We start from the raw sequence: 26,663 nt of genomic DNA on the forward strand, positions 1-26,663 counted from the left end.
ACCAGTCCTATTCAATAATATACCTTCTTCCGCTTCAGCCTAATGGACCTCAAATCAACGTAACAGCCATGCTTAACCTAACTCAACTCAATTCAGTTCATTTTAACTCAGATCAGCTCCACTGGATTCATTCTCACTGAGCATTTATTCAGTCCAGGCACTGTAGCTACAGTAATAAACAAAATATGGCTCTCGCCCTTAAAAAGATGCTTGCTTGTACTGATCCTTTCCCTCAAAATAACATTTGGGTATATTTCTCACACACACAACTTTTTTGAGCTATAATTCACATACCATGCAATTGACCCTTTTTAAATATACAATCCAATGGTTTCTAGAATAATCTCAGTGGTGAAACCATCACTAATTTCAGAACCTTTTCAGCACCCAAAAAGAAACCCCTGTAACCACGGTAACATAATTTCCTCTCCCTAGCTCCTGGCAACCATTAATCTACTTTCTTTCTCCATCGGTTTACCTATTCTGGACATTTCATAGAAATGCAGTAACATAACTTCTGTGTCTGGCTTCTCTCACTTAGCATCATGTTTTCAAAGTGCCTCAACATTGTAGTGCGTGTCAATAGGCCATTCCTTTTTCTTGCCAAATGATGTTCCATTGGATGGCTCTGCCACATTTTGTTTATCCAGTCATTCATTGATGGACATTTGGGTTGTTTCTACCCTTGGGCTGTTGGGAATTGTGCACTGTGAACATTCGTGTACAGGTTTTTATGTGGCCATCCATTTTCTTTTCTCCTAGTGATATACTTAGGAGTGATATTACAGCTGCACCACATTACATTCCCACCAGCCACATACAGGGGTTCCAGTTTCTCCCCGGCCTCACTAACACCTTGTTGTCTGCCATTTTGACCCTTATCGTCCTGGTGGGTGTGGAGTGGTATCTCATCATGGTTTTGATTTGCATTTTCCTGACTAATCATGCCGAACATCTCTTATGTGCTTTATGGTTATTTGCATATCTTCTCTGGGGACACAACTGGGTTGACCTGAACTGGGTCAATTTTCACTTCAAATCTTTGGCCCATTGTTTAACTCTACCTGGTCTAAGGGGTTGAATGGCATCCAGTCTGAAGGTGGACCACCCTTTATTCAGCGGACCCCTCTGGTGCAGCCTCCTGCCGGGAGGCTGATGCCAACCTTTTCTCCCTTGTGCAGATTCTGGACTCAGAGCTCTTTGAGCTGATGCATCAGAATGGGGACTACACTCACTTCTACTTCTGCTACCGCTGGTTCCTGCTGGATTTCAAGCGAGGTATTGACTTCAAACCAGGGACTTGTTCCCAGACTCTTTGCAGTAGAATCTCAGGGGAAGAAAGGTGCCATGGAGGCAAGCTGGGAGTGTTGGAGCGAAGCTGGAAGAAGAGAGTAACACCCATCTGTCGAGTTCTGTTGACTCACCTGCCCTATTTTGTAACAACACTACGCAGTAGGTGTTGTCATGGTTCCTATTTTACAGATGAGGAAATTTAGGCCAAGAATTCAATTCAGGGATGTAACCAGTAGAGACAGGATCTTAGGCCACCTCTGTCCACCTCCTAAGTCCAGTTAGTTCCTACCTGTTCTGTTATGCTGCTTATCAGAGGCAAGGCACCCCTTGTCCTGTGCAGCATGGTGCCCATGTGACTTAGAAATGGGGTATAGCACTGCACACTGGTATTGTGCAAAATGAGGGTGATGCTGATAAGAGTTTCTACCCTGCAGGGAGGTGTTTACTAAATGCCAGGCAGTGCACTGAGCCATTTCTATGTACTTTCTCTTCAAGCCTCACCCTGCTTACAGAGGAGGAGAGGAAGAGGCTGGTGTCAGGGAAGTAACTAGCCCAAGGTCACCTTGCCAGTAAGCGGTGGGACTGGATTTGGACTGAGTTTATTGAGTACAGGAAGCCGTCTCTCCACCACCGCTCTCTCTAGTTTCTTGGCTAGCCCCAGTGGCAGCCGCCAGCTCTGCCTGTGTGCAGAGGCCAGGGGATACCCCCATGGGTGCTAAAGGAGTTGTTAGGTACAGGGAGAAGGGGGAACACCGGTCAAGGAGCAGAGCAGGGATAGGTCAGTGTAAATTAAAGCTCACCATGCTCAGTTTCTCCCCTACAGAAGCTGGAAACTTAGAACCCCGCTAGTCTGCACTGACAGTTGGGGAAACTGAGGCTTCTGATGGTCAAATGGCAAGTCCAGGCCTCCTGCCTCCTGACCTGAGCTCTGTCTGTTGTCCGCTGCATGAGGGCAGAAGTACAGGGCACAGCTGGCCTGGGATTTTCCCAGAGGGAGGGCAACACTGTGAGCTCTGTGGCTGACCCTCTCCCCATGCATGTGCGTGCTGGGTGTCTTGGCAGAACTCGTCTACGATGACGTCTTCTCTGTCTGGGAGACCATCTGGGCAGCCAAGCACGTCTCGTCCGCCCACTATGTCCTGTTCATTGCACTGGCTCTGGTCGAGGTCTACCGTGACATCATCTTGGAGAACAATATGGATTTCACGGACATCATCAAATTCTTTAACGGTACCTGCATGACCAGAGTGTCATCGGTGGGGTGCGGGCTTCTGACAGGCCCCGTCCTGGGGCCTCAGAGGGTGGGAGATGTGTTGAGATTGACACATAGTAAAGGGGATATACAGAGGTTCCATCTGCTTCTTGTGTCTATTTCCAAATGGATGAGCTGACATCTTGTAACACAGAGAATGAATTTTTCTCAGGAATCTAGCAGAAGGAGCATGGGTGTTGAAATGAGGCTCACGGGTAAACCTGCCTCTGCCACTAACCAGCTGTGCCCATGGATAAGTCACCCCTCCTCTTTCTAAGTGTCACTTCCTCATCTGTCAAATGGGGTAAAAGTGTCTGCTTTGAAGGGCTGATATGCACAAAAGCAGCCGCAAGGAGGCATTTGAAATGGTGTGAGAAAGGCACAGCCTTTGAAGTCAAACAGGTATGGATTCTGATCTCAGCCACTTGGGAGCTATGTGACCTTGGGCAAGTGACTGCATGTCTATGGGCTTCAGGTTCCTTGGGGATAGAATGATACTAACACCTCCCTCACAGAGATATTGGAACAATTAAATGAGACAACATGGATAAAGCCTACACGTGATACCCACCCAGCTCATAGGAGGGGCCCTGTAGCTGGAAGCTCTTGCTACTATTATCACTATTTAAAATTTTAGAAAACTAAAGATAATTTTGAAAAAAGCAAAAGAAGAAAAAGAAAAGCTGCCTTTGACCTTACCCCAGAAACCTTTTTTTAAAGATTTTATTTTTTAAGTAATCTCTACACCCAGCGTGAGGCTGGAACTCACAACTCCAAGATCAAGAGTCTCACACTGTCTCAACTGAGCCTGCCAGGCACCTCAGAAACATTATTTTTTTAAAATCTTTTTATTTTGAAATAAGTGTAAATTTAGAGAGAAGTTGCAGAGATAGTACAAAGAGTTCTTGATACCCTCCACTCAGCCACCCCTAATGTCTCTATGTTACCTGGTCCTAGAACATTTGTCATGACTAAGAAGTAAACATTGGTACATTACTCTTAACTAAACTACAGACTTTGATTTTGCCTCTTTTTAAAGATCTTTTTATTATTTGGGAGAGAGAGGAAGAGGACATAAGCAGGGAAAGGGGCAGAGGGAGTGAAAGAAGCAGACTCTCCATTGAGCAGGGAGCTGGATGCTGGACTCGATCCCAGGACCCCAAGATCATGACCTGAGCCAAAGGCAGATGCGTAACCAACAGAACCACCCAGGCACCCTTTGCATGGTTTTTAAGCGATGCCCTTTTTCTGCTCTAGCATCCAACCCAAGAAACCACATGGCATTTACCGGGTTCATTGAAAAAACTTTTTCCCATATCATCTTTTCCACAGTCAAAAGAAAATAATATTTTTATTTCATTCTTAGATAAGTACAGTGATTAATGGGATTATGTACCTGTTGGCTTTGTACAGCTTCCCAAACCTTGGAACCAGATTGTACACCATCACCTTCACTTATTTCCTGTTCCACAGTGATTTTCATATGGCTTTTGCTTTTTTCTCAAACTTGGTTTTTCAATTGCTTGCAGAAAAACCTAGCATTGCAAAGATATAAAGTCATTGATAGGAATGCAGTGCAATTTGTGACCTCCCTGGCACCATACTGGTTTGTGGGGTGTTGGACAGATGTGGAATATTATTTTGTGTCCCTCACAATCTCCGTGAGTTCACAGTGGCATCCTGGGGTACCTTGGTAGCTAGTTTGGGAATCATGGTCTTAGTGCATTTTTCCTCCAATAAATGATTTCTTTATGATAAACATCTGGTTTAGGATTATTCTGCTTTAAAGATCTGATCAGGGGTGCCTAGGGGGCTCAATCGGTTAAGTGTCTGCCTTCAGCTCAGGTCATGATCTCAGGGTCCTGGGATAGAGCCCCAAGTTGGGCTCCATGCTCAGCGGGGAGTCTGCCTCTCCCTCTCCTGCTCTCCCTGCTTGTGCTCTGTCTCTGTCTCTCTCAAAAGAATAAATCTTAAGAAAAAAGATGCAATCATTTTATGTAGCTCTTAATAAAATTACTTTTACTTTCTCCTTTCCCCTTCCATATCCTTTAGTACCTTTTAACATTTGGCTGTGTGCCCAGCATTGCTTTCTTTAAAAAAAAAAAAAAAAGATTTTATTTGTTCATAAGAAACACATACACACAGAGGGAGAGAGAGAGAGAGAGAGAGAGGCAGAGGGAGAAGCAGGCTCCATGCAAGGAGCCGGATGTGGGACTGGATCCCGGGTCTCCAGGATCACACCCTGGGCTGAAGGAGGCGCTAAACTGCTGAGCCACCCGGGCTGCCCTCAGCATTGCTTTCTTAAGAGGTCCCCAGTCGTGGTATTTATATAAAGGGGCTGGAAAGACCTAACTTTTTGTAGGTGAACCCACATCCTCTTGTTTGATCTCACAGCAGCCTTGTGAAACAGATACTGTTGTCATCCCCATTTTCCAGATGAGGAGACCAGGGTCCAAAGTGGCAGGACTTCTCCACAGTCTCTGCTTCCAGCACTGCTCTGGGGATGATGCCAGATGATGATGGTGGGAATGCCCCAGCGCCCCCCTGCCCCTATCAAATCTGAGACTGAGGCTTGCGGATGGACACAGCAGGAGGCTCATAAGATCTTGCCTTCTGCTCTTTCAGAAATGGCCGAGCGACACAACACCAAACACATCCTGAAGCTGGCCCGGGACCTCGTGTACAAGGTGCAGACACTGATCGAGAACAAGTGAGGGCCTGCTCACCTGGGCAATGTCAACCGAGCCACCACCCACCCGTCCATCCTGCTTTTCCTCCCGGCCACCCCGGGAGCGAGGTCCTGGTGTCTGTTCATAAGCATGGACTTCTGTGCTAAGAGAACTACCCCAACTTTGGCCACCAGGCAGGTGGGGTCAGGGGGTTGCCCCTTTGGTTCAGCCTTACGTTTTCCTGTTTGACCATACGTTTTCCTGTTTAACCAAAGATTGTCCAAGTCTGGGATTTCTCCCTTGTTGGAATTGGGGTGTGTCAGTGGATGGAGGGAACATTTTCATGAGTGGCCTCCAGAATGGTTGCCTCTCTCTTGTTCTGTCCCAATCCCTCCAAACTGTTTTGTCAGCTGAGACTTAGGGGAGGGAGGTTTTCTGGGGGGGCGGAATTAGTGTAGGAGAGGCCTGTGGGGCTTACCTCTGTACTCTGAGAAGGGCGTTTGGAGATGTTCCAGAACATGGCTGGAAGGCTGGCTTGGAGCAGTTTCTGCACCCTGGTACCATTGACATTTGGTCTGGGTAATTCTTATTTGAGAGGGGCTATGTGTTGTAGGATGTTGAGCAGCATACCTGGCCTCTACCCGCCAGATGCCAGTAACACCCCCTCCCCAACCCAGTTGAGACAACCCAAAACATTTCCAGATATTGCCAAATATCCCCATTTGAGAACCACTAGCATAGAGGCGGGGCTACAAATATATCTCTCTCCCCACTTTTTCTTTACTCCTTATGTCCTAAGACTTCCTCCTGTTCAGAAAAGGCACAAGGGAGTCCACATCCCTCTTGGGGTCTAGATTCCATTTGTTGTATTCTCTCATTTTTTTCTCCTCCACCTGACCCCAGGAGAGATTTCTTTTCTTCTTTTCAAGAGAGGCCTCCCCTTGGAAGGGCAATGGAGCATGAGAAATGTCTATAGGTGTGAGACAGCTTGAGGATCCTCTTGGTCCTGCCCAGGCACCTCCCACCCCAGGCCGGGCAGAGGGCATGTCCCCTTCTTTGGCTCCTAGGGAAGACCTCACCTCTCCTGCACATTGAGGCTGGTGCTCCAGAAGCTTGGAAGGTGTGTGTTGGTAAAGGCCACTTCTAGAGTGTCCTTCTGATAGAGCAATCCTGCCAATTCTCTTCTGAAGAATGCACGGGAATCGAGAGAAACAGAGTCAGATTGGAATGCTCATCCCCAGCATGGCAGGTAGGGTTTTGGCAAGGTTGGAGACTCAAAGCACATCAAAGTGTTCATAGAAAGGATTCATTAGTCCTCAGTCCTGAGCAAACCAGGAGGGAGAGGAATCCCTGCCTGTGGGCTTGTGAGGGCTCTTCCCTTGGCCCTAGTGCCTTTGCTGCATCCAACCCTCCTAGTCCCTGACATGGGGCCTCTTGAGCAGGACGGACCTAAATGACCCTTGCCTCCAAGGAGTGTGCTCCGTGACAGTTGTATCTCCGCGCTGTGGTCCGTCACCTTCCCAAGATGGGGGGAAAATGTGCGAAAGGCCCCTCCAGATCAAAATTTACCCAGCTGCTCTGCTATTCCTTACAGAGGACATTATTCTAGCAAGATCCGGGTCGTAGACCTTCTGATTCTTATTTATTTTTTTGACAGAGTAGTCACAAAGTACAGCACACAATCCCTTCTCCGCCTTCTCTCTCATGGTGTTCCAGAGAAGTGTCCATGGTTGTGATTTGGAACAATTCCTATTTATTCAGCTTAATTGTGCTTATTTTGGTCCCCGTATATTGCGTGCATCCTTGTGTCCTGGAATCGAGTGTGTGGGAGTCGTTCTGTCTGTGGAATGCCCTCCTCCTTTTCTCAGTGTTGCCAACATATCTTGTAACTGTTTACTGAAGAGTTGTGTCTATATATGGAGAAAAAATATATAAACAGAGAAATGTGTGAATATGGGTTATTTTTCATTTCTACATTTCAGGAATTTTTTTAATATGAAGGAAGGAAATGTTTGGTTTTAAAGACTGTGTCCTCCCAACCCCACCCCAGTGACCTAGACCCAGAGGGGGACAAAGTCTCATTATAGCTGCCTGGTCTTTCCCCAGGAGGTTTAAGGCAAGTCAAATACTTCTCACTCCCTCGTGTCAGTTAGCTATCAGCATGCATCACGCTGCATGAGAAACCACCCCACAACTTAGTGGCCTCACACTGCCATTTACTTAGCTTATGATTCTCTGGGACAGTATGGGCTGGAAGTGGTGGACTTGGCCAACGAGGTGACTCTGCTTCTGACAGGTGCTTGACTGTTGGCGGGGAAAGTGGGCCATGTGTCTCTCATCCCCTGGCAGCCCAGCTCAGGCTTGTTTATGTGGCCATGGTGGCACTTTTCAAGACAGCAAGGAGGAGTGTGCAAGGCCTTTTGAGACCTAGGTTGGGAATTGGCCTGAGGTCCTTTCTGCTACATTCTGTTGCTCAGAGTAAGTCACGTGTCTGAATACAGATTCAAAAGGGGGAGTGGGGGAATCGATTCCACCATTTGGTGGGTGGCTTTGGAAAGAGACATGAAAAAGGAGTATGGATACAGGCACAGAAATAATTGAGGCCATTTTTGCAAATCGTCTACCTGATGCCCCAAGAGGGGTCCCCAGATGGTCAGCCATTTGCCTCGGGGTCATACCTTCAAGTTGGCACCTACAGAGGGAGCTTATCTCTCACCCCTGATGTTCCCATCGACCACCAGCTTATCCCCCTTGACACCCACAAGTTCCCGCTTGTGGCTACCATCTAGAACCCTAGTCATCAAGCAACGGGGACCTCTCGTGGGTGTCCACCCCTAGCAGCCACTAAACATGGCCCAAGGGAAGCAACTAACTTTCAGCTGCAGAAGCAAAACTTGATTTAATCTAATGAGCACCCATGAAAACTTCAGGTTTTATATAGAAAAAGTTAGATTTCCAGGGCTCCTGGGTGGCTCAGTGGTTGAACATCTGCCTTTGGCTCAGGGTGTGATCCCGGGTCCTGGGATGGAGTCCCTCATGGGGCTCCCCACAGGGAACCTGCTTCTCCCTCTGCCTGTGTCTCTGCCTCTCTCTGTGTCTCTCATGAATAAGTAAATAAAATCTTAAAAAAAAAAAAAAGAAAGAAAGAAAGAAAAAGTTAGATTTCCAAATAAGCCAGCAAAGTAGGGGCAGAGTTTGCAGGTAGCATTGGCAGCCTGGGTGAGCCTAGTCAGAATGTTCTTAGAAGACTGCCAGTAGCGATAAGTCTGAAGCCACACAGCAGCAGGCAGGTGGGGATGTGTCTTTGGCCAACCCAGACAGGGGCTTTCTTAGCAGAAGATCTGCTCCTTCCTGGGGGGTGTTTTGAGAGCAAAGACGGGTCCTGATGTGCTGACCATGCTTTAGATCCCTGCCCTGTCTCATTTCCCCAACTCCAGCCAGAGCTTGGTACACGTGGCTGTCCTCTTGGAGCACCTCCACTATTGCTTGAAGCTAGCTGCCTGCCACCACCAGACCTAGGCAGTGCCAGTCCACTGGTTATGCGTGCACAGATGCCTGGTTACAGGCACCGTTGACTTACAGCCATTGATGTATGTTATAGGAAAAGAAATCTTAAGAGAATATTTTTGTTGTGAAGGTTTTCCTAAGTGCGTGCATTTGAGCATAGATAAGTCTTGGATTACTAGGATGACTCAGTGGTTGGGATGGAGAATGGTCTGTTTCTTTGTTTATAGAACACAGAGTTGTGGCTGGACTCCTGCCATCCTCTTCTCCTAACCCTTCTTGTTTCTTTCTCTTCTCTTCCCCCCCTCCAGCACCCCTCCCCCGCCCCATCCCCAGATTCCCCTCTCTCCTTCTGCCTCATTTCCTTGGAGCTAAGAGCATTTGGATAGTGTCTTGCCCACAGTTTCTACTAGATGATCCTGTTGCTCAGAACAAGCCCCCAGGGTGAAGGCCCTTTGGGCTGTTTTGCTGTTCCTTAATGCCGTGTTCCAGCAACGCTTCATTGGCTTTTCATGGAGAGTTTGCCCTTTGGCTTACAGGGGCGGCCACAAGGCTATTGAGAAGCACTTCTCTGTGCAAAGAGTTTGGGAGGCCCTGACCATCCCATTTTAGGATGCCCGGGAGGCATTTCTGCATCTGGTGTCCTTTTCCTTCTCCCCTCCCCCACCTCCCCTCCCAGGTCTGAGGTCCCAGGAGCCCTGAGGTGGTGGTCAAGGACAGTGGGAAGAAGCTCTTTGAATGTCCACTCTTAAGTCTGGAGGACATCAGACCCATCAACCACTGAGTTTTCTCCCACACTTTTTATTTATTTTTATTTTTATTTATTTCTCCCACACTTTTTTAAAAAAAAGATTATTTATTTATTTGAGAGAGAGAATGAGAACACAAGCAGAGGGAGGGACAGAGGGAGAAGCAGACTCCCCACTAAGCAGGGAGCCTGACCTGAGCTTGATCCTAGGACCCTGAGATCATGACCTGAACCCAACGCAGATGCTTAACCAACTGAGCCACCCGGGTGCCCCTTCTCCCACATTTTGCAATAGCATTTTCAGCTCAGGTCACCTGCAGCCCACCTTTCTGATTCTGACCATGTCTGTGCACCACCTGCATGATTGGATCTTTACTAGTTTTCTTTAAACCAACTCAGTTTTTAGATTTCTGACTATGGGAAGCCAGTATCATTTACATAAACAGAAGATAATTGTAAAAATAAATATGATTATTTTCCCACAATACTATTTGCCACCCAAAAAGGCTTTGAGCCTAAATCCCACTCTCTTTGTTGAAAAGAGATGTAGCAAGAGTTTGAGAAAGGGTGTGAAAGACATGCTGGCACCAAATGAGCCTTTCTTTCTGGTGGACATAAAGGACGATTGAAGCAGGAATGGCTTTCTCATCGTGCCAACTAAAATCCTGTACCATATCTCCGTCCACATGTTTGGGGAGTGATGATTTCGGATCCCCGATCTGTCACTTCCTAGCTGTGTGGCCTTGAGCAAAGAACTGTACCTCTCTGAGCCTTTGTTTTCACTTCTGTGAACTGGAGATAATGCCTCCCATTATTCTAGATGCAGGCCTGGCTCCCTTCATTCACTGGGACCCTTTATTCCTCAGCATCTCTGGGGGATGGTTTCCTGGTTGAGACTTCGGTGTCCCTGAATTTCCAGCATCTACCTAGCTCAGGTTCTCTTCTCAGGTGAGTCTTTGAAACCTAAGAGAATATGGCTCCTGGAGGAGAGCTCAGGAGTGGATGAGCCCCCAGGCCTCTTGGGCTGTGACCAAGGAGCACAGCAGTTAGGTGTGGTGAGGCCATCAGTTCTTGGCAGGAGCAAAGCCCACGCTGACGCTGTAGCTGCAGTTCGCATCTGATTTTGCTGAGTCAGGAAAAAGCTTACAGGTCTCTCTGCTTTCGGCTTTTAAGCCACCAGGCACCCTGAGAGCATGAGTGGAGGACAGGTGGAGAGGAGAGGAGCACAATTTGATCTTTTTGGAGTGCCAGCTTGCCTGTTGGCTAAATCAAACCTTAGCAGAATTCAAATGACCCACGGGACCATGCAGTTCCCTGGGGATTTTCCATTACATCGGATGTTGTGCAGGAATTCTCTGGTATCTTCTTGGCTTCCTTTGTTAAGAGTGATTTCCAGCCTTTGTAGACACAGGGCTTCTTGAAACAGCGGACGCCCCTTGCTGTGATCAAGAGAAAATAAGACTGAGCAATCCCGTTGGCTGCGATAAAGATGGAGTCTCCCTGTAAATTGTTCTGTGTTAAGGGCTAGAGAACCGGCTCCCTTTGGCATTGCTGAAACAATTCAAAAGGAAAATGAAGGGACTTGGGGGCCATGGAGAGGTTATTACAGGGGACATGTGGGTGTCAGGGGCTGGGGGCTGATTTTGGGCTTTTACTCAGTGGCATCCACTTGCTGCTTTTTGCACTGGAATGCTGCTTGGGTCTCGAGGGGGTCTTACAAGGGAGACTGACTTGCATGGAAGTGTTCCTGCTGATATCAAAACATTGCCTCTGGGTCCTTTTGAGCACCGTGTGATGGCTTCCTAGGATTTCTATTTATTCCATTATTTTATTCCTTTTCTTTTTTCTTTTTTAAAGATTATTTATTTTAGAGAGAGAGTGTGTGTATGCAAGCAAGGGGAGGAGCAGAGGGAGAGAGAGAATCCTCAAGCCGAGTCCCTGGTGAGCATGGAACATGACAGAGCGTGGGGCTCAACCCCAGAACCCTGGGATCATGACCTGAGCCAAAATCAAGAGTCAAGACGCTTAATCAACTGAGCCCCCCAGGAGCCCCTCTATTGCTTTTTTCTTAAAAAGCTGTCAAGTTGTCTTGATTGTTCTTTCTGGAAGAGGAATGCAAGCTGCATTCTCTGCAGTCTGTGTGTTTTCAAGATAATGGAGTCATTTGGGGGATTGCTTATGGATGTTCTTGGTTGAGCATTTATTTATTTATTTAAAAGATTTTATTTTATTTACTCATAAGAGACGCACACAGAGAGAGGCAGAGACAGGCAGAGGGGAAGCAGGCTCCCTGAAGGGAGCCCAATGCAGGACTCGACTCTGGATCTTGGGATCACGCCCCGAGCCAAAGGCAGATGATCAACCGCTGAGCCACCCAGGCATCCCTTGGTTGAGCATTTAAAAGCCAAAAGAGAGGGATCCCTGGGTGGCGCAGTGGTTTAGCGCTGCCTTCGGCCCAGGGCATGATCTTGCCAGTCCCGGGATTGAGTCCCACATCAGGCTCCCTGCATGGAGCCTGCTTCTCCCTCTACCTGTGTCTCTGCCTCTCTCTCTCTTTCTCTTTCTCTCTCTGTCTCTCATGAATAAATAAACAAAATCTTTTTAAAAATTTAAAAAATAAAAATAAAGCCAAAAAGAGTTTGACAAAGATAAGCTAGGTCGGGCAGAGGGTGCAAATCCCGGTTTTATTTTGCCCCCACCATAGAGTCTGACAGACCTGGGTTCAAATCCTAGTCGACTGTGCAGACTTAGGCAAGTGACTGTACCTCTCTGAGCCTCGGTTTTCACATCTATGAACTGGGGATAATAAAGCTACCCTTCAAAAGGAGGCTGGGCATCAGATGTTTTTGCCTACCCAGCATCCTTCCCCGGGTCCAGTACCAGCACCTTCTCCCATCTTCTGCATTACAACCATGGTCTTCTGTGAGACTGCTGATATGCCCCTCCCCCTAGGGGGCACGTGACTCTGTCATGGCCAATCAGATTCCTTCTCTGGGAACAGAGCCATTTACCCTTTTCTTCTGCAGTGGCCAAGCCAGAAGGATGGCAGCCTGGAGCTGCCTGTGACCATGTCTCCTGTGAGTAGGGGAGCAGGCATGGCTGGATCCAGGTGTTCAGATGATGTCCTTAGAGCTCCACCTCTGTCCATGTCAGGGTTCTGCTCTCCTCCATGCTGGCATACACCAGTTCCATGCCCATCTCTGAATCAGTCTCTCCAACCTGGCTTTATTGGATGGAAGAACTCATTTATCCATAATACAGGATAGAGAATTTGCTGAGTGTTATCTCCCAAGGGAAGATTAAGGTGCTGCTCCCAAAGAAGGGCAGTGGGTCGTGATAAGCTAAAGCAATAGATTGACTTCAGCATCCCTGGCAGAGAGAGTGTGTACATGAGGTGGAAGTGTGAAGAGGCCTTCCCTGGGCCCAGGATTTAGTATAGTAGAAGAGGCACAGGGGTTGGGTGTGTGATAAGAAAGAGGCTGAAGAGAGATGGGATCCAGAAGGGCCTCTTGTGCCCCAAGTAACAGTGAAATCCCCACATCAGTAGGACTGTTTGCATGGAGAGATGAGACAGGTCCCCCCATCCCCACCCCAACACAGGCCACACTTTTATACAAACTCTTCTTGTACATATGGGCACTCACTGAATATTTGATTGGAAAATAAATAATTCTCAAATTCTCTAAGAAAAAAGGAGTTAGAAAGATGGAGGGTACAAAAGAGAACATGCACGTGTCTATTGAACAAAGCAGTATTAGAGGGACAGGTTGGACTCAGAATTGTCCCAGGTACTCTTTTATTTCTTTAAATCAACTCTACATCCAACAAGGGGCTTAAACTCACAACCCGGAGATCAAGAGTCACCTGTTCCACTAACTGAGCTGACTGGGCACCCCTGTCCTGGGCATTCTCCTTTTGAGGAATCCTCTTGTGAGGTAGGGATTATAATAATAATAAGCTGAAATTCTTTGAATACAATGGACCTACATGGTACTAAGTGCTTTATTTATACACAGCATCTCAAGTTAATTCTGGTAACAGCCCTTTGAGGTAGACCACCATTTTACAGAATACATGGGAATCCAGAGAGGTGAAGTGATTTGCCTGAGGTGACACAGCAGAGAGGCAGCAGAGGTGAGGTTTGAATGTGGATTTGTAGTGATTTCATACAACTCTAAAGTGGGCTATTTTTGCTCCTCCTGGGAAATTTTTATATGCTCATTTCTGGCATGAGGATGATTTTCTCAGTGTCACCAGAGAAGAGGATGATCCTCCCGTGGACCTTGGTCATGTGGGGCCACCCAATCATAGGCAGGAAGCTGGCCAGGACTGCACTGAGGATGGCAATCACATAGCCCCAGCCCAGCTGGCACTGCCCACCGTGGTACACAGAGGAGGCTCCACAGGCTCCCTTGGCAAATGGAGAGGCCAGGCTGATGGGGAAAACCAGCAGACCCACAATGGTGACAGTGGCTGGAGACAACAGGAAGAAACACCAGTATATTAGTCAAGGGGTTTGGGGCTAACTTCCATCTCAGGACTCACTGATCCACCCTCCTATCTACCCACACATCCATCAATCTATTCACTTATATATTGACTTATCTATCCTTTTATCTACCCATTACTCAATTAGTCTTCCACACAGCTGTCAATCTACTCACCCATCCATGCAACCATATTCTAATCCCCTCATCCCTCTATCCACCCTATCCATTCATTTATCCATCCATCTACCCATCTGCCCACTTAGCCACCTGCATCCTGCCCAACTATCCATCCATCCACCTACTTGACCAACCATCCATCCATCCACACCCACCCATCTATCTAGTCAACCATACATTCATCCACCCACTAAACCACCCATCCATCTATACACTCACTCAACCATCTATCCATCTACTCACCCATCCATTCAGTCATATTCTTATCCTCTCATCTCTTCATCCCTCTATCCACCTATCCATTCACTTATCCATCTACCCATCTGCCCACTTAGACACCTGTACCCTGCTCAACTATCCATCTACCCACCCACCCATCCATCCATCCATCCACCATCCATCCACCTACTCAACCAATCATCCATCTACTAAACCATCCATCCATCCATCCATCCATCCATCCATCCAACCAACCAACCATCTCTTATCCACTAATATAGCCATATATCCATCCATCAGTACCCACCTACCTACATCTGTGCATGCATTCATTCATCAAATCTGTTGCAGGTGCTGTGGTAGGCACTAATGATACTAAGGAAATAAACTATAAACCTCCTCACTTTCAAGGCACTCTCAGTACAGGAGAATCACATGACCCTAGTTTTTCTTGCTGCTCTTACGCCACAATGGTCTACTTACAGTTCCATGAACATGTCTTCCCGACTCATCTCTATGCTTTGGCCCCCAGTGTTCCTATTACCTGAAGTTCCTTCTATATTTAGTCAATTCCCACTCGCACTTCCAGCGTCAGCTCAAGTGATACCTCCTCCAGGAACCCTTCCTTAACATCCTCCACCTTCTTGGAGTTTTTCCTTGCATCTTGCACTCATCCCTATCTCATCAAATATCCATTGAGTTGTAATTGCTTGATTCACCCATCCCCACCAGACACACTGCACAAGCCTAGGAGGACAAGAACTATAGCTCCATCCATTGATTATACAAATATTTAGTGAGTATCTATTATGTGTGAAGCGCCATGCCAGGTGCTGGTGATGTCAAGGCAGACATGTCCTTGCCCTCAAGGAGCTCATGTTGTAATGGAGATAGATTAACAGGTAAGTAAGTGCTGTGAAAAATACAGAGCAAAGAAGAGGCAGGAGAATCTCAGGAGAGGGGGTCGCTTACCTAGAGGTCATGGAAATCCCACCGAGGCAGTGACATTTGAGTAACATAGAGGAGCAAGACATGTAAGATCTGAGAAAAGAGAATCCCAGGCAGGGTGGACAAGTGTGGCGTATATGGGGAACAGAAAGCAGGCCTTGTGGCTGAAGCATGTTGAGCCTGACAGAGTAAGAGGTGAGATTGGCAAGCGAGTGAGGGTTTCATAGGGCATGATGAGGAGTGTGGATTTTACTCGAATGTAACAGGAAGTCACTAGCGGGTAGATAAACCAGTTTGAGTGGCTCAATCTGATTTCAATTTTAACAAGACCTGTTTGGCCAGCGTGGCAGACAGACTCTAGGAGCCAAAGGTGGCAGCAGAGAGACATGTGAGGTGGTTATCACTCTAATCCAGGTAAGAGATGGTGAGGGATTAACTGGATGAGGGTTGCAATCAAGCTCTGAGCTAGACCATCCAGAGCCTCAGTGGGAATAGAGGAAAGCAACCCTTCAGGGGAGTTGCAGCCCTGCAATTTCACAGCTCATCAAGTGGAGCATTGGCTAGATTTCAGCATCTCTCAGCCCTCAACGAGGCCCCTTGTGCAGTACACAACTTGCTCAACTGTGTATGGTAGTCCTGGTAAAGATGATACAAAGTGGATGGATGAGAGAGAAACAAAGGGAGACAGACTATTATACTGGACTGGGTTTAGCTAAGGGCAGGAGAGGGTGATGTTAAGTATGCCATTCCCTCCCCCACCATTTCTGGCTTGCTAAAGGACCAGAAAGTCTTTACTCTGAGATTCAATATAAGAGGCCAGACTCTGCTCACAATTTCATTTGTTTGTTCATTCATTCATTCATCCATTCATTTAATCCACAAACATGTCTGGAATGCTTACTGTATGACAGTGGATTTACCTGCAGCTGCCTGCACCCCTGGCATTGGGCCATTGCCCCTTCTGGGACACAGCCTTTTGGGGGCCAGGGCCCAAGCTAGGAGGAGAACTGCATTGAAGGCCAACAAGAGCCATCCTCCAAGGAGAATTGCAGCTGAGACCTGTCAGGAAGAAAGAGTAGGGAGGGTATTGAGTGGGGCAGGTAGGGGCAGGTGTATGTCACTTGTTTATGCCAGCTACTGAGTCCTCAAAACCCCAAGAGGTCTGTGCTATTTATTATCACCATTTTAAGTATAGACAAGCTGAGGTCCAAGGCAATGGAGTCATTTGCCTCAGGACACACAGCTAATTAAGTTGTAAAGCCAGAATGAAGACCCAGATTTACAATCACCATACCCCACCTTTACTGAGTACCTGCTATATGACAGGATCACCAGGAGAAGCACCTTTTTAATTATCGGTTTTAGAGCCTGTATAATCTTCCCTAGAGGTGTTGGGTTGGGAGTCCTGACCCATCGTTGGTATTGTTGAATTTGGTAATGTGCATCACAACAGAGACTGTCAACACCTTAGCTGTGGTATTCAAACTTAGCAGCACTTAGAGGATGGCCAGGTTGGTGTGTGCAGATTGTACACTGCCCAACTCTTGGAGATGCATTCGAATCGTCATAGATTTGCATATTGGTTACAGGCGTTTTCCAGCAGATGGCAGTGTAGTGTGCTGAAGAAGGGGAACATTTTCTTAATTTGTAGTAAGATACTCTATGGACTTGGAGCTGCCTTCAGAGTCATCTGGGTGTTTGCTAAAATGCAGATAGCCAGACTCCACTGCACACCTACAGAGTCAGAGGCTCAATGTGGGATAGGCGATAGGGACCAGAACATGACTCCTCTCCCTCTCCCCACCCCCCGCCCCCTGGTGGATTTGATCGTGGCCCCAAGGCCCTACCCAGGTCTTACCTTCCAGGCAAAGTCAGGAATATCAGCCAGGGACCTGAAGGTCCCACAGCTCTGGTTCCAGCTGTCACCCTGAGGCAAGGAGCAGTAGGTGAGGACGCCAAAGGAGAAGGTGTGGGACTGGAACCACGCAGGAGAGATGAGGCCAAGGGCCGAGATGCAGGCTAGGGAAAGTCCCAGGGCTGCCCACACGCTACCCACCATCAGGGAGCTTCGATGACCTAGCCGTCAACAGGCTAGATTAGTGGTGGAGGCTGCTGGGAATGAGAGAGACAGGAGCTATGCAGGTGTTCTCCAGTCAGAAACCTGGTCCTGTGTTCAGACGCCAGGTCCCCAGCCTCCTTTCAGCCTGGCAATGCAACGGGAGGTGTTGCTATCTGGGGAGAGGGTGGGGCTTTTCCTTAACAAGTTCTGAAAGTAGGATAACCCCAGACCTTAGAATAAATGTTAGTGCTTAAAGGGAATTTGAACACTCCCACTCTGCCTGGGACATTGTCATCACGGGTCCAGGCAAGGCTCCTCTCAGGTTTCCTTCCTTCCTTCCTCCCTCCCTCCCTCCCTCCCTTCCTTTCCTTCTCCCCGCCCCCCATCAAGTCTTGCAGTTGATGAGCTGCTGCTTTTTCAAAATCACACACAGATGCTGTTTCCAGCAGCCACCCTGCCTGTTAGCCCACTCCTGCCAATCACTGACCACTGTAATTATTTAATTGTATCTTTTTGTTTGGAGGTATTGTTGCAAAATGGGTATCCTTCAGCATATGTGTATTTTCTCATTTATGTAAATAACATTATTTCATATGTTGCATTTTGCTTCCTATTTTGGGCACCAGGTGTAATGTTTTTAGGGTTGATCCACATTGCTATGTATATACCTATTCTATTTAACTTTGTGTTTCCCAGTGGCAGACCCTAAGACAAGGGTTTGGGTGCAAGGCAGTTTACTTGGGTGGTGGTCCCGTGGAAGAGGAAGTGGGATGGGCTGAGAACGAATGACGCCAGTTAAATGTGTTATGAAGCCACCCTGTCCCAAGGGAGGTTCTGAGAGATGGGGTATACCTGGCACCTTAGAGTTACCACTCCCCAGGGTGGAGGGAGGTGTGGTCTTTACATACCAATTCCTGCCAGCTATTGGTTGAGGGCTGCCCCCAGCACTGGGTGACAGCACTGTGTGCCTGTGTGTGTGTGTGCACGTGTGTTGGGGGGTGGGCGCGCAAATGGCAAATGCAGCAGATGGAAGCTCACTGCTGTGTGGAGACATGATGCCGTGGAGGGAGACGGAGCCGGCCCTGACTGGAACTGCCACACCATTGCCTCCAACCGCTGCCTCCACCTGCTGCATGCCATTCCCTCTGCATCTCGCCAGCTCCAGCCCTTTGCCACAGGCAGCTGTGCCATGAACATCTGCATGTGCAGACTTGTGCCAGAACTTTGGGAGGTGTACACTTTGGAACACACTTGCTATCTCAGATGGCATGTCTGTTTCCTCTGAGTGAGAATCCCTGGATGGCTGCACCTATTCTATAGTCTCTGCCTCCATGCTGATGGTACCTGTGGGCCTGCGTGCCCATTCATCTCAGTCTCCTCCCACTTTACAGATGGCAAAGGAGAGGCCCAGAGAGGGGAATAGATGCCCCCAGACTGACTCAGGCAGCAGTGCAGGTGGGTGACTTGGGTGCGGGGTGCCATCCACACACCGTGCCAGGCAATTAATACACATCATACAGCTCCTATGCTTCTTGACTCTCCGACCACAAGCCCAGAGGGCTGCAATGAGCTCGTCTTTGTTGACTGGAGGGGAGCCCACTTGTGTGGCCTGTGTGTCTTCGAGGTGCGGGTGGGTGCTATGACCTCATCTTTGACAAGGGAGGATACTGAAGCTCAGAGAGGTGTGGGCCACTCGACCCAAGGACACAGTTAGTAGGGGTAAGCCAGAGATGCTTGCCCAGACCTCATGAGTCGGCCACTGTCCTTCTGGAGAGCCTCAGCGTAATAGTTATGCACATAGTGTGCATCGTCCCCCTGCTGTGGGCCAGGCACTGATCTGGGTGGCTCCTTGGAGAAGTGAGGGGGTTCAATTTCTGGCTCTCATATTTATTGGCTGTGTGACCTTGGGCCAGGCACTTACCCTCTCTGGGCCTCCAATCCTTCATCTGTAAAACAAGCTTGAGTCTAGTACTTATCTCAACAGGTGTTGGGAAGATTAAATGAGAAAACGTATAGAAGGTACTTTGTGGAGTGCCTGCACCCAGGAGGCCCTCAATAAATGGTCGTGATGATGCTGGTGGTGCCGGTGATGCTAATGTGATGGCGATCCTGTGGTGGCAGCGACTATTTGCAGTAGTATGAGTATTATCCATAGCTGTTGTCTTGTTGCTCATCCCAGAGGGGATTAGCAGATACTTCAAAGAGATAAAAAACAAATGGAGACCCATATTGCTCATGTGACTTGCCCGAGATCTCCTGGCAAATCTGGAGAAAACTGAAATCTGCACCAAGACTCTAGTCCCCAGCTGAGTGAAGTCAGTCAGTCGGAGAAGGACAAACATTATATGTTCTCATTCATTTGGGGAATATAAATAATAGTGAAAGGGAATATAAGGGAAGGGAGAAGAAATGGGTGGGAAATATCAGAAAGGGAGACAGAACGTAAAGACTGCTAACTCTGGGAAACGAACTAGGGGTGGTAGAAGGGGAGGAGGGCGGGGGGTGGGAGTGAATGGGTGACGGGCACTGGGGGTTATTCTGTATGTTGGTAAATTGGACACCAATAAAAAATAAATTAAAAAAAAAAGAAAGAAAAGAAGAAAAAAAAAGACTCTAGTCCCCAGACTGATAAGCAGAGACACCTTCTCCTTCCCTGATGACATCCCTCCAACTCCTGTTCCCTAGTGTCGGTCCCCTTGGCTTGCTCTCAAAGAGGGAGGGGGCAGGTGGTGGGGGAAGACGGGGAAGGAAGGGAAGGGTGTCCACGATGGAGGGAGAGCTGGGAATTGCCCACGAGGGCAGGGATGGTGAGGTGAGGGGGGCACAAACCCCTCCAAGGGGAAGGCAATACCCTGCTTCAACCACTGAGCGCAGACACCCACTATGACACCCTCGGTGACCCCTCTGCCCCTCCTGGGAGGATTGGGCATACCTACCCTTCCCTCCATCTCCCTCAGCCCCTCCGACACATTCATCAACAAACACAGTTTATGAGCTAGCCTAGCACTGCAAGGGCTTCCATAGAATAACTGTGCTGCTGTTTTACAGAGGAAGGTTGTGGGATGCCATGGTGCCTCAGATGGTCCTTGGAGAATATTCAGGGTGGCACCTGCACCTGCCTTAAATGTCACTAACATCATAAAGTGCCGAAGTTACTAAGTTTTCAGTTTTCCTTCATTTACTTCTCTTTACGTTAAGAAGAAAATGCCTGTTTGAGGTAATCAGTCTTAAATACCTTTCAAACATGTTAACCTCTCCTTTATTTATTTATTTATTTATTTATTTATTTATTTATTTATTTATTTATTTTTATAAGATTTTATTTAGAGAGCATGCACTCTTGTGAGTAAGGGGAGGGGGGAGAGAGAGAGAGGGAACCCCAAGCAGACTCCCCACTGAGTGCAGAGCCCCATATGGGGTTCGATCTCGTGACCCTGAACTCACGACCCTGAGATCATGACCTGAGTTGAAACCAGGGGTCAGATGCTCAGCCAACTGAGCCACGCAGGCACCTCCAACCTCCCCCTTTTAAAAATGATGGGGAGTCTTGAACAGGCAACAAAGTCAAGTGAGAATTCGGGAATGTGGCTGGAGTTTCATTCATTCATTCATTCATTTATTTATTTATTTATTTATTTATTTATTTATTTATTTATTTATATTTTTTTAGTTTCCTTATATTTTTTTGTGGTTTTGTTCTATGTTTTGTTGTGATGCTGGTCGTCCAATTAGAAGTGAAATGTATTGGGACGCCTGGGTGGCTCAGCGGTTTAGTGCCTGCCTTCGGCCCAAGTCATGATCCTGGGGTCCTGGGATCGAGTCCCGCATCGGGCTCCCTGTAGGGAGCCTGCTTCTCCCTCTGCTTATGTCTCTGCCTCTCTCTATCTGTCTCTATGAATAAATAAATTAAATCCTCTAAAAAAAAGTGAAATGTATTTTAATGAAAACCTGAGTTAATTTAAAGCCCAGTCGTATCTACATAATAATAGAGGTGGCTGGACCAGGAGGCCAAGGGGGAAGGCGGTTAGCTGATAGCCAGCACTGCTGTTGGTGACCAGAAGTGAGGCCCAGGAAGGCTGAGCCAGCTCACGGGCACCCAGGGTCAAAAGGGGCTGAGCTGCCAACCAAGCCAAGGGCACCCACACAGACTTCCCAGGGCCGGTGCTTTTCAACCTTGGACTTCACTTTGGGACTCTAAGTCTGGCTTAGCACTTTAAACATGGCAGGAGTCTTGGGAAGCTGGCCATTCACTCTACCACTTCCAAGCTGTGTGACCTGGGACAAGTCGCTCCATTGCTCTGGGCCTCAGTTTCTCCACCTGTGAAAGCAGACTGGACATCCCAGAGGAGAGCGGGCATTGGGCTTAATCCTTGAGCAGAGTGATGTAGAAAGACGCAGATGGACCATATCTTCCCCTTCCCAACACTGTGATCCTCAGGAAGTCTCCTTACCTCCTTGGGTAAGGGGCTGGAGTTTATTGAGAAGGTTCAAGGAGATAGAATGCATATGTGTGTCTTACGGGGGTGCAGAGACAAGCCCCAGCAGGGAGGTCAGGTTTATAATGCAGACTTTTTATTCCAAGGATTAGAAAAACCTAGTGGCTGCTAGTCAACAGGTGAAATGCAGCCCCGAGTGGTTGAGGATGGATTTTTTTTTTTTTATTCTTACACCAAAATCAGCCTCTCCTGGGGGTTTGGCAGGATCCTGAGGGGTGTAATTCCAGCCAGGAAGCTGGGGAGCCCAGAGCCAACTGAGGCCCATGATTTTGCCTCTTTCTGGCTGCCCCTATGACTCTCCAGACGTTTCTGACCTTGAAAGGCGTTTTGTTCTCCAGATAATGTGCTCAATGTCACCTGGGAAAATCACGCTGACCGTCCAGGTGCCCAGAAACCTAAATGAGGCATTATAACCTGAAACCACATCCGGGAGGCTCCAATTAGTTGGAATCCACCTAAGGAAAGCTTGAAAGGGACTGAATCTTTTCTCTAGCTCAGCAGTTAACTGTTGATGGCAGTCCACGTTTCTCGAGCACTCACCAGGCCCCATTTGAAACACTTGTAGTGCCTTGGTTCATTTAAGCCTCCCAGCCACTCCGTGGCAGGTGCTCTTATCAGAGTCCCCATTTTTGCAGAAGATGAAGGCTCAGGATGTAAGCGGTAAACCAGAAAGTAAGTGATTAAGGAGGCTCTCAGACTCAGGCAATTGGGCTTCCGACTCTGTGCCCTGAGCCCAAAGGGTTATTAAAACGTTGGTTTAAAAGTCAGATACAGGAATGCCTGGGTGGCTTAGCGGTTGAGCATTGGCCTTCGGCTCAGGTTGTGATCCCGGGGTTCCGGGATCGAGTCCCACACTGGGCTCCCCACAAGGAGCCTGCTTCTCCCTCAGCCTGTGTCTCTGCCTCTGTATGTCTCTCACGAATAAATAAAATATTAAAAAAAAATACATACGCAGCAGCTTCCTGGGCTGTCCATGGTTAGGCCTGGGGCAACCCTCCCACCTGAGCTGGCCAGGGAGCATGCATGGTCCCAGAGTAGCCATAGTTAGCCACGGCAGGCAGACCGATGGGACTTGGGGACCGAGAGGTGGCTGCTAGGGCCTTGGTATGTCCCCAGAGCTACGTCCCTTTCTTTTTCCTGGCTTCCATGTCCTTATCTGTTAACCAAAGGGACTGATCAGTCATTCATTCAATCCACATGTGCCCAGCCCTATGTGACCCTTATGGATACAGCATTGAACAGAACATAGTCCATGCCCTCTAGGAGCTTAGGGTTTTATGGGCAAGACGGACAAGCAATATGGAACAATATGCCCTGGCCATCCATCCATCCATCCATCCATCCATCCATCCATCCATCCATCTATTCAACAAACATTTATTGAGTATCTGTTACATTCCAGGAGGTGTTCTAGGTGTTGCAGATTTAGCAGTGAGGAAAACAGACAAAACTGCTGTCATCACAGAGTTTATACTCTAGTAGAAGAAAAGTAAGACAATAAGGATACAAACAAGTTAGTATATAAGATGCCATATGTTAATAACATGTCATAAAGAAAAATGAAGAAGGAAGGGAGATGCTGAATGATTGGAGAGGTCATGTTAAGCCATGAGAAGGTGACCTTTGGGGAACAGCTGAAGGAGGAAGCCATATGGATTTGTGGGGGAGGAATGTTCCAGGCAGAGAGGGAGGTGCAGGTGCAAAGGCCCAGTGGTGAGCATGTGTTTGGCAAGTTTCAGGAAGGAAAGAGCCTGGGGGGCCTGGTTGGCAGTGAAGATCTTTGGCTTTTAATTTCTGAGTGAGATGCAGAGTCTGCAGATAGGCCTGAGCTAGACTGTGATGACCTATCTTGTGTTTTCAAAAGATCACTCTGGGGGCACCTGGGTAGCTCAGTCCGTTAAGGATCCAACTCTTAATTTCAGCTCAGGTCATGATCTCAGGGTTGTGAGACCGGGCCCTTCCTCAGGCTCCATGCTGGGTGTGGAGCCTGCTGGACACTCCCTCCCTCTCTGTCCCTCCCCCGTCCCTCTCTCCTTCTCTAAAAAATATAAATCAGCTAAATAAGTAAATCAAATAAAAAGATCACTCAGGCTGCTGGATGGAGAACCAGGTAGAGGGAGAAGGAAGGAGAAGGAGTCAGCAACTTTAGTCCATCAGATGAGACACAATCAGATAGATGGGCTGAGAGGGAGGGAAGGGGATTTATCTAACATAAATCCAAAGGAACAGTTTGGATTTATGTTAGATGTCATAGGTCAAGTCAACCGGATTTGCTTATAGATTAGACACAGAGTGTGAGGATGCTTTTTCCCTTGGTCCCTGGGATGGGGGAGCTGCCATTGCTGATTTGGGGAAGCTCTGGGAGGAGCAGGTTTGCTAGGAGAGGGAGAGATATCTGAATGTGATGTGGCCTAAGTGAAGTATCGGATGTGCATTTTGCCAACCCACCAATCAACAGATGCCTGTAGGCACAGCTCTGGGCCAAGGGAAAGCCCAGGGCGATGTTAGGCACAAGCACCGAGGAAGGGCAGGGGGCAGGTGACGTCCAGGCTGAAATCTGATGGGCCAGTTGGGACTGCAGAGGACCTTGACTTGCACCCCTTTCTCTTTCTCCCAGCTCCGCAGCCAGCTAAGCCAGATTTCTGCTTCTTGTCTAGGCTCTGTTACAGATTGGCGTAGGGGATTGGTCTAGGGAAACTATGCAATGTCGTGGCTCAGAGCCTCAGGTTCCCATTGGAATGGGCTGCCTGTGTGGGGGCCCTCCAAATCCATAGGTTGAAATCCTAACCCCACCAGGTCATGGTATTAGGAGGTAGGCCTTTGGGAGGTGAGGTCCTGAGGGTGGAGCCTCCAGGAATGGGATCAGTGCCCTTATAAAAGAGACCCCAGGGGGGTCCCTCACCCCTTCCGCCATGCAAGGACACAGAGAGAAGAAAGCTGTGTATCTTCTAGCAGGTGGACCCACACCAGACACCAAATCTGCCTGCGTCTTGATTTTGGAATTCCCAGCCTCCAGAACTGGGGGAAATAAACGTTTGTGGTTTATAAGCCACTCAATCTGTGGTGCTTTGTGACAGCCGCCCGCGCAGACTAAGACACCCACCTCACAAAAGCATGGCCATGTTCTAGGCCAATGGGACTTAACTTAGGGAGGGGACACATTCCTTTGAAAATATGATTTAAAACTATAGACGCATTCCCCATGCAGGCTTGCACACACACACACACACACACACACACACGTTATTTCAGGGGTTCACAGACTCTCGAAGTTTACTATGGCCATGGCCCCTGGACAATACTTTCTTCTCTCCCCCCTTCAGATTCTTCCCTCCAGACTCACGACACTTCAGGTCTGGAGCTCCCAGTGTGGCCTCTTCTGTTCAGGCTCCAGCTTTGGATATAAGTCTATGACCTTGTAAAATGTCTCCTTCCCTTTGAAGGAAGCATTCAGGTTGGTGAATAAAGCCCAGGTGGGTGATAAGCTGGTCGGAGGTGTGCGTGTATGTGTGCGCGTTCCTTCCCAGTTCCTTAAATCAACAGCCTTTCACTCTGGGCTGCTGGATGGGCTGAGCAAAGAGGGAAAAGCCAGCCCCAAATCAGAATGGGGTAATGGTATGGTGTTTCCTGGGTAGGAGGAAGGCATGAATGGGGATTAACTGATCTATGGTTAAACACCAGTTATTGAAATTCTTGGCACTGTGCTCTCCTTTCTGCCTTGGTAATTCCAGTCCAGGGAATTACATATTTCCCTGGGGCATGAGGATCTTCTCTATAGGCTGTGAATTTCCAGAAAGTGGGCACTGAATCTGAAAATCTTTATCCTTAGCATCTGGCACAAGACTTGGCACAGAGTAGGTGCTTGTCTTGTCTTTTGCTGTAAGTGATGGAAGTGCAACTCCAACCGGCACCAGCAAAATGAGAAATTCATTAACTTACCTAACTAAAAATTCTATGGAACAGCTTCAGGCACAGCTGGATCCAGGTGAACAAGCAGTATCTTCGGGACCTCTCTTTCCTCTCATCTCTCAGTTCTGTTTTCTGCTGGGTTGGCTTCACTCGCAGCAGGTTCTCTCACAGTATTGCCTCTGGCTGACCTTCTGAGGCCAAAGGGAAGCAATCCAAGAAAAGAAAGCTTCTCTTTGCACGTAATTGCTATGAATGTTATGAGGAACTCTCAAGGGACAAGTCCAGGTCACATGCCCACCCATGAACCAATCATTGTGGCCAGGAAGATGGGATGTTCTGATTGGCCAGACCTAAGTCCTCTGCCCTAGGGCTGGGGGTAGAGCGTGGGGGGCTGGGAATAGGGTAGGCAGGTCACAAGGTTCACCCCACTGGAACTACATGGACTAAGGGCAGTGGATGGGGCGGTTTCCAGGAGGAATACCGAGGTTAGCAGAGGATGGGGGATGGATGTGGGGCAGATGAAAACAAGAGACATCGCTCTAATGACCTGAAAGCTGCCATGACAAGAGAGCTCGCACTGGTGCTGGAGGAAGCAGGAGGGCCCAAGAAGTTAAGTGCAGGAAACGTGAGGCCTGAGGCTGATGCACAAGTCTCAGCTCTCCCACCTGCACTTAGTGTGACCTTAGGGCAACTCGGCCTCTCTAGACCTCAGTTTCTTTACCTGTAAAATGGGGGCATGTGGCATAGATTATTGCTGGGGACTTTTACAGTCCTTCAGTCATCCAATTCTTCGTGTTTCTTTCAATCAATATTTGTCAAGGGGCTTTGGAGTTATTCCAAGCTGGATCTGAATCCCAGTTCTGATGTTTACTCACGGCATCAGGCTTGACAGATGCACC

At 48.1% G+C, this 26,663-nt stretch overlaps 2 protein-coding genes across 4 annotated transcripts in view; one reads left to right on the forward strand and one right to left on the reverse strand.

Moving 5' to 3' along the window:
• LOC112676739 (small G protein signaling modulator 1) overlaps positions 1-7,166 on the forward strand; it is a 51,291-nt gene extending 44,125 nt beyond the window's left edge. Inside the window, exons 19-21 of the mRNA XM_049102130.1 lie at positions 1,182-1,278; positions 2,356-2,523; positions 5,171-7,166. Coding sequence (XP_048958087.1) covers positions 1,182-1,278; positions 2,356-2,523; positions 5,171-5,259 — 354 coding nt within the window. The 3' untranslated portion in view covers positions 5,260-7,166. The remainder of the gene's footprint in view (positions 1-1,181; positions 1,279-2,355; positions 2,524-5,170) is intronic.
• A 6,284-nt stretch (positions 7,167-13,450) lies between these two features.
• LHFPL7 (LHFPL tetraspan subfamily member 7) lies at positions 13,451-26,663 on the reverse strand. Of its 3 annotated transcripts, XM_049102038.1 has the most exons (6): positions 25,795-25,833; positions 25,199-25,290; positions 22,807-23,011; positions 17,159-17,409; positions 16,221-16,359; positions 13,451-13,939 (listed from the first exon to the last, which is right to left on the reverse strand). In XM_049102038.1, the coding sequence occupies exons 4-6, from the start codon at positions 17,357-17,359 to the stop codon at positions 13,677-13,679; spliced, it is 603 nt and encodes a 200-aa protein (XP_048957995.1). In that variant the 5' UTR covers positions 17,360-17,409; positions 22,807-23,011; positions 25,199-25,290; positions 25,795-25,833; the 3' UTR covers positions 13,451-13,676. The 3 variants fall into 3 exon arrangements, with proteins under 3 accessions (XP_048957995.1, XP_048957996.1, XP_025330128.1); XM_049102039.1 differs by lacking the exon at positions 22,807-23,011 and having other exon boundaries at positions 17,159-17,412; positions 25,795-26,663; XM_025474343.3 differs by lacking the exons at positions 25,199-25,290; positions 25,795-25,833 and having other exon boundaries at positions 22,807-23,912.

The sequence above is a fragment of the Canis lupus genome, chromosome 26 (genome assembly GCF_003254725.2).
Source record: "Canis lupus dingo isolate Sandy chromosome 26, ASM325472v2, whole genome shotgun sequence".
NCBI lineage: Eukaryota > Metazoa > Chordata > Mammalia > Carnivora > Canidae > Canis > Canis lupus.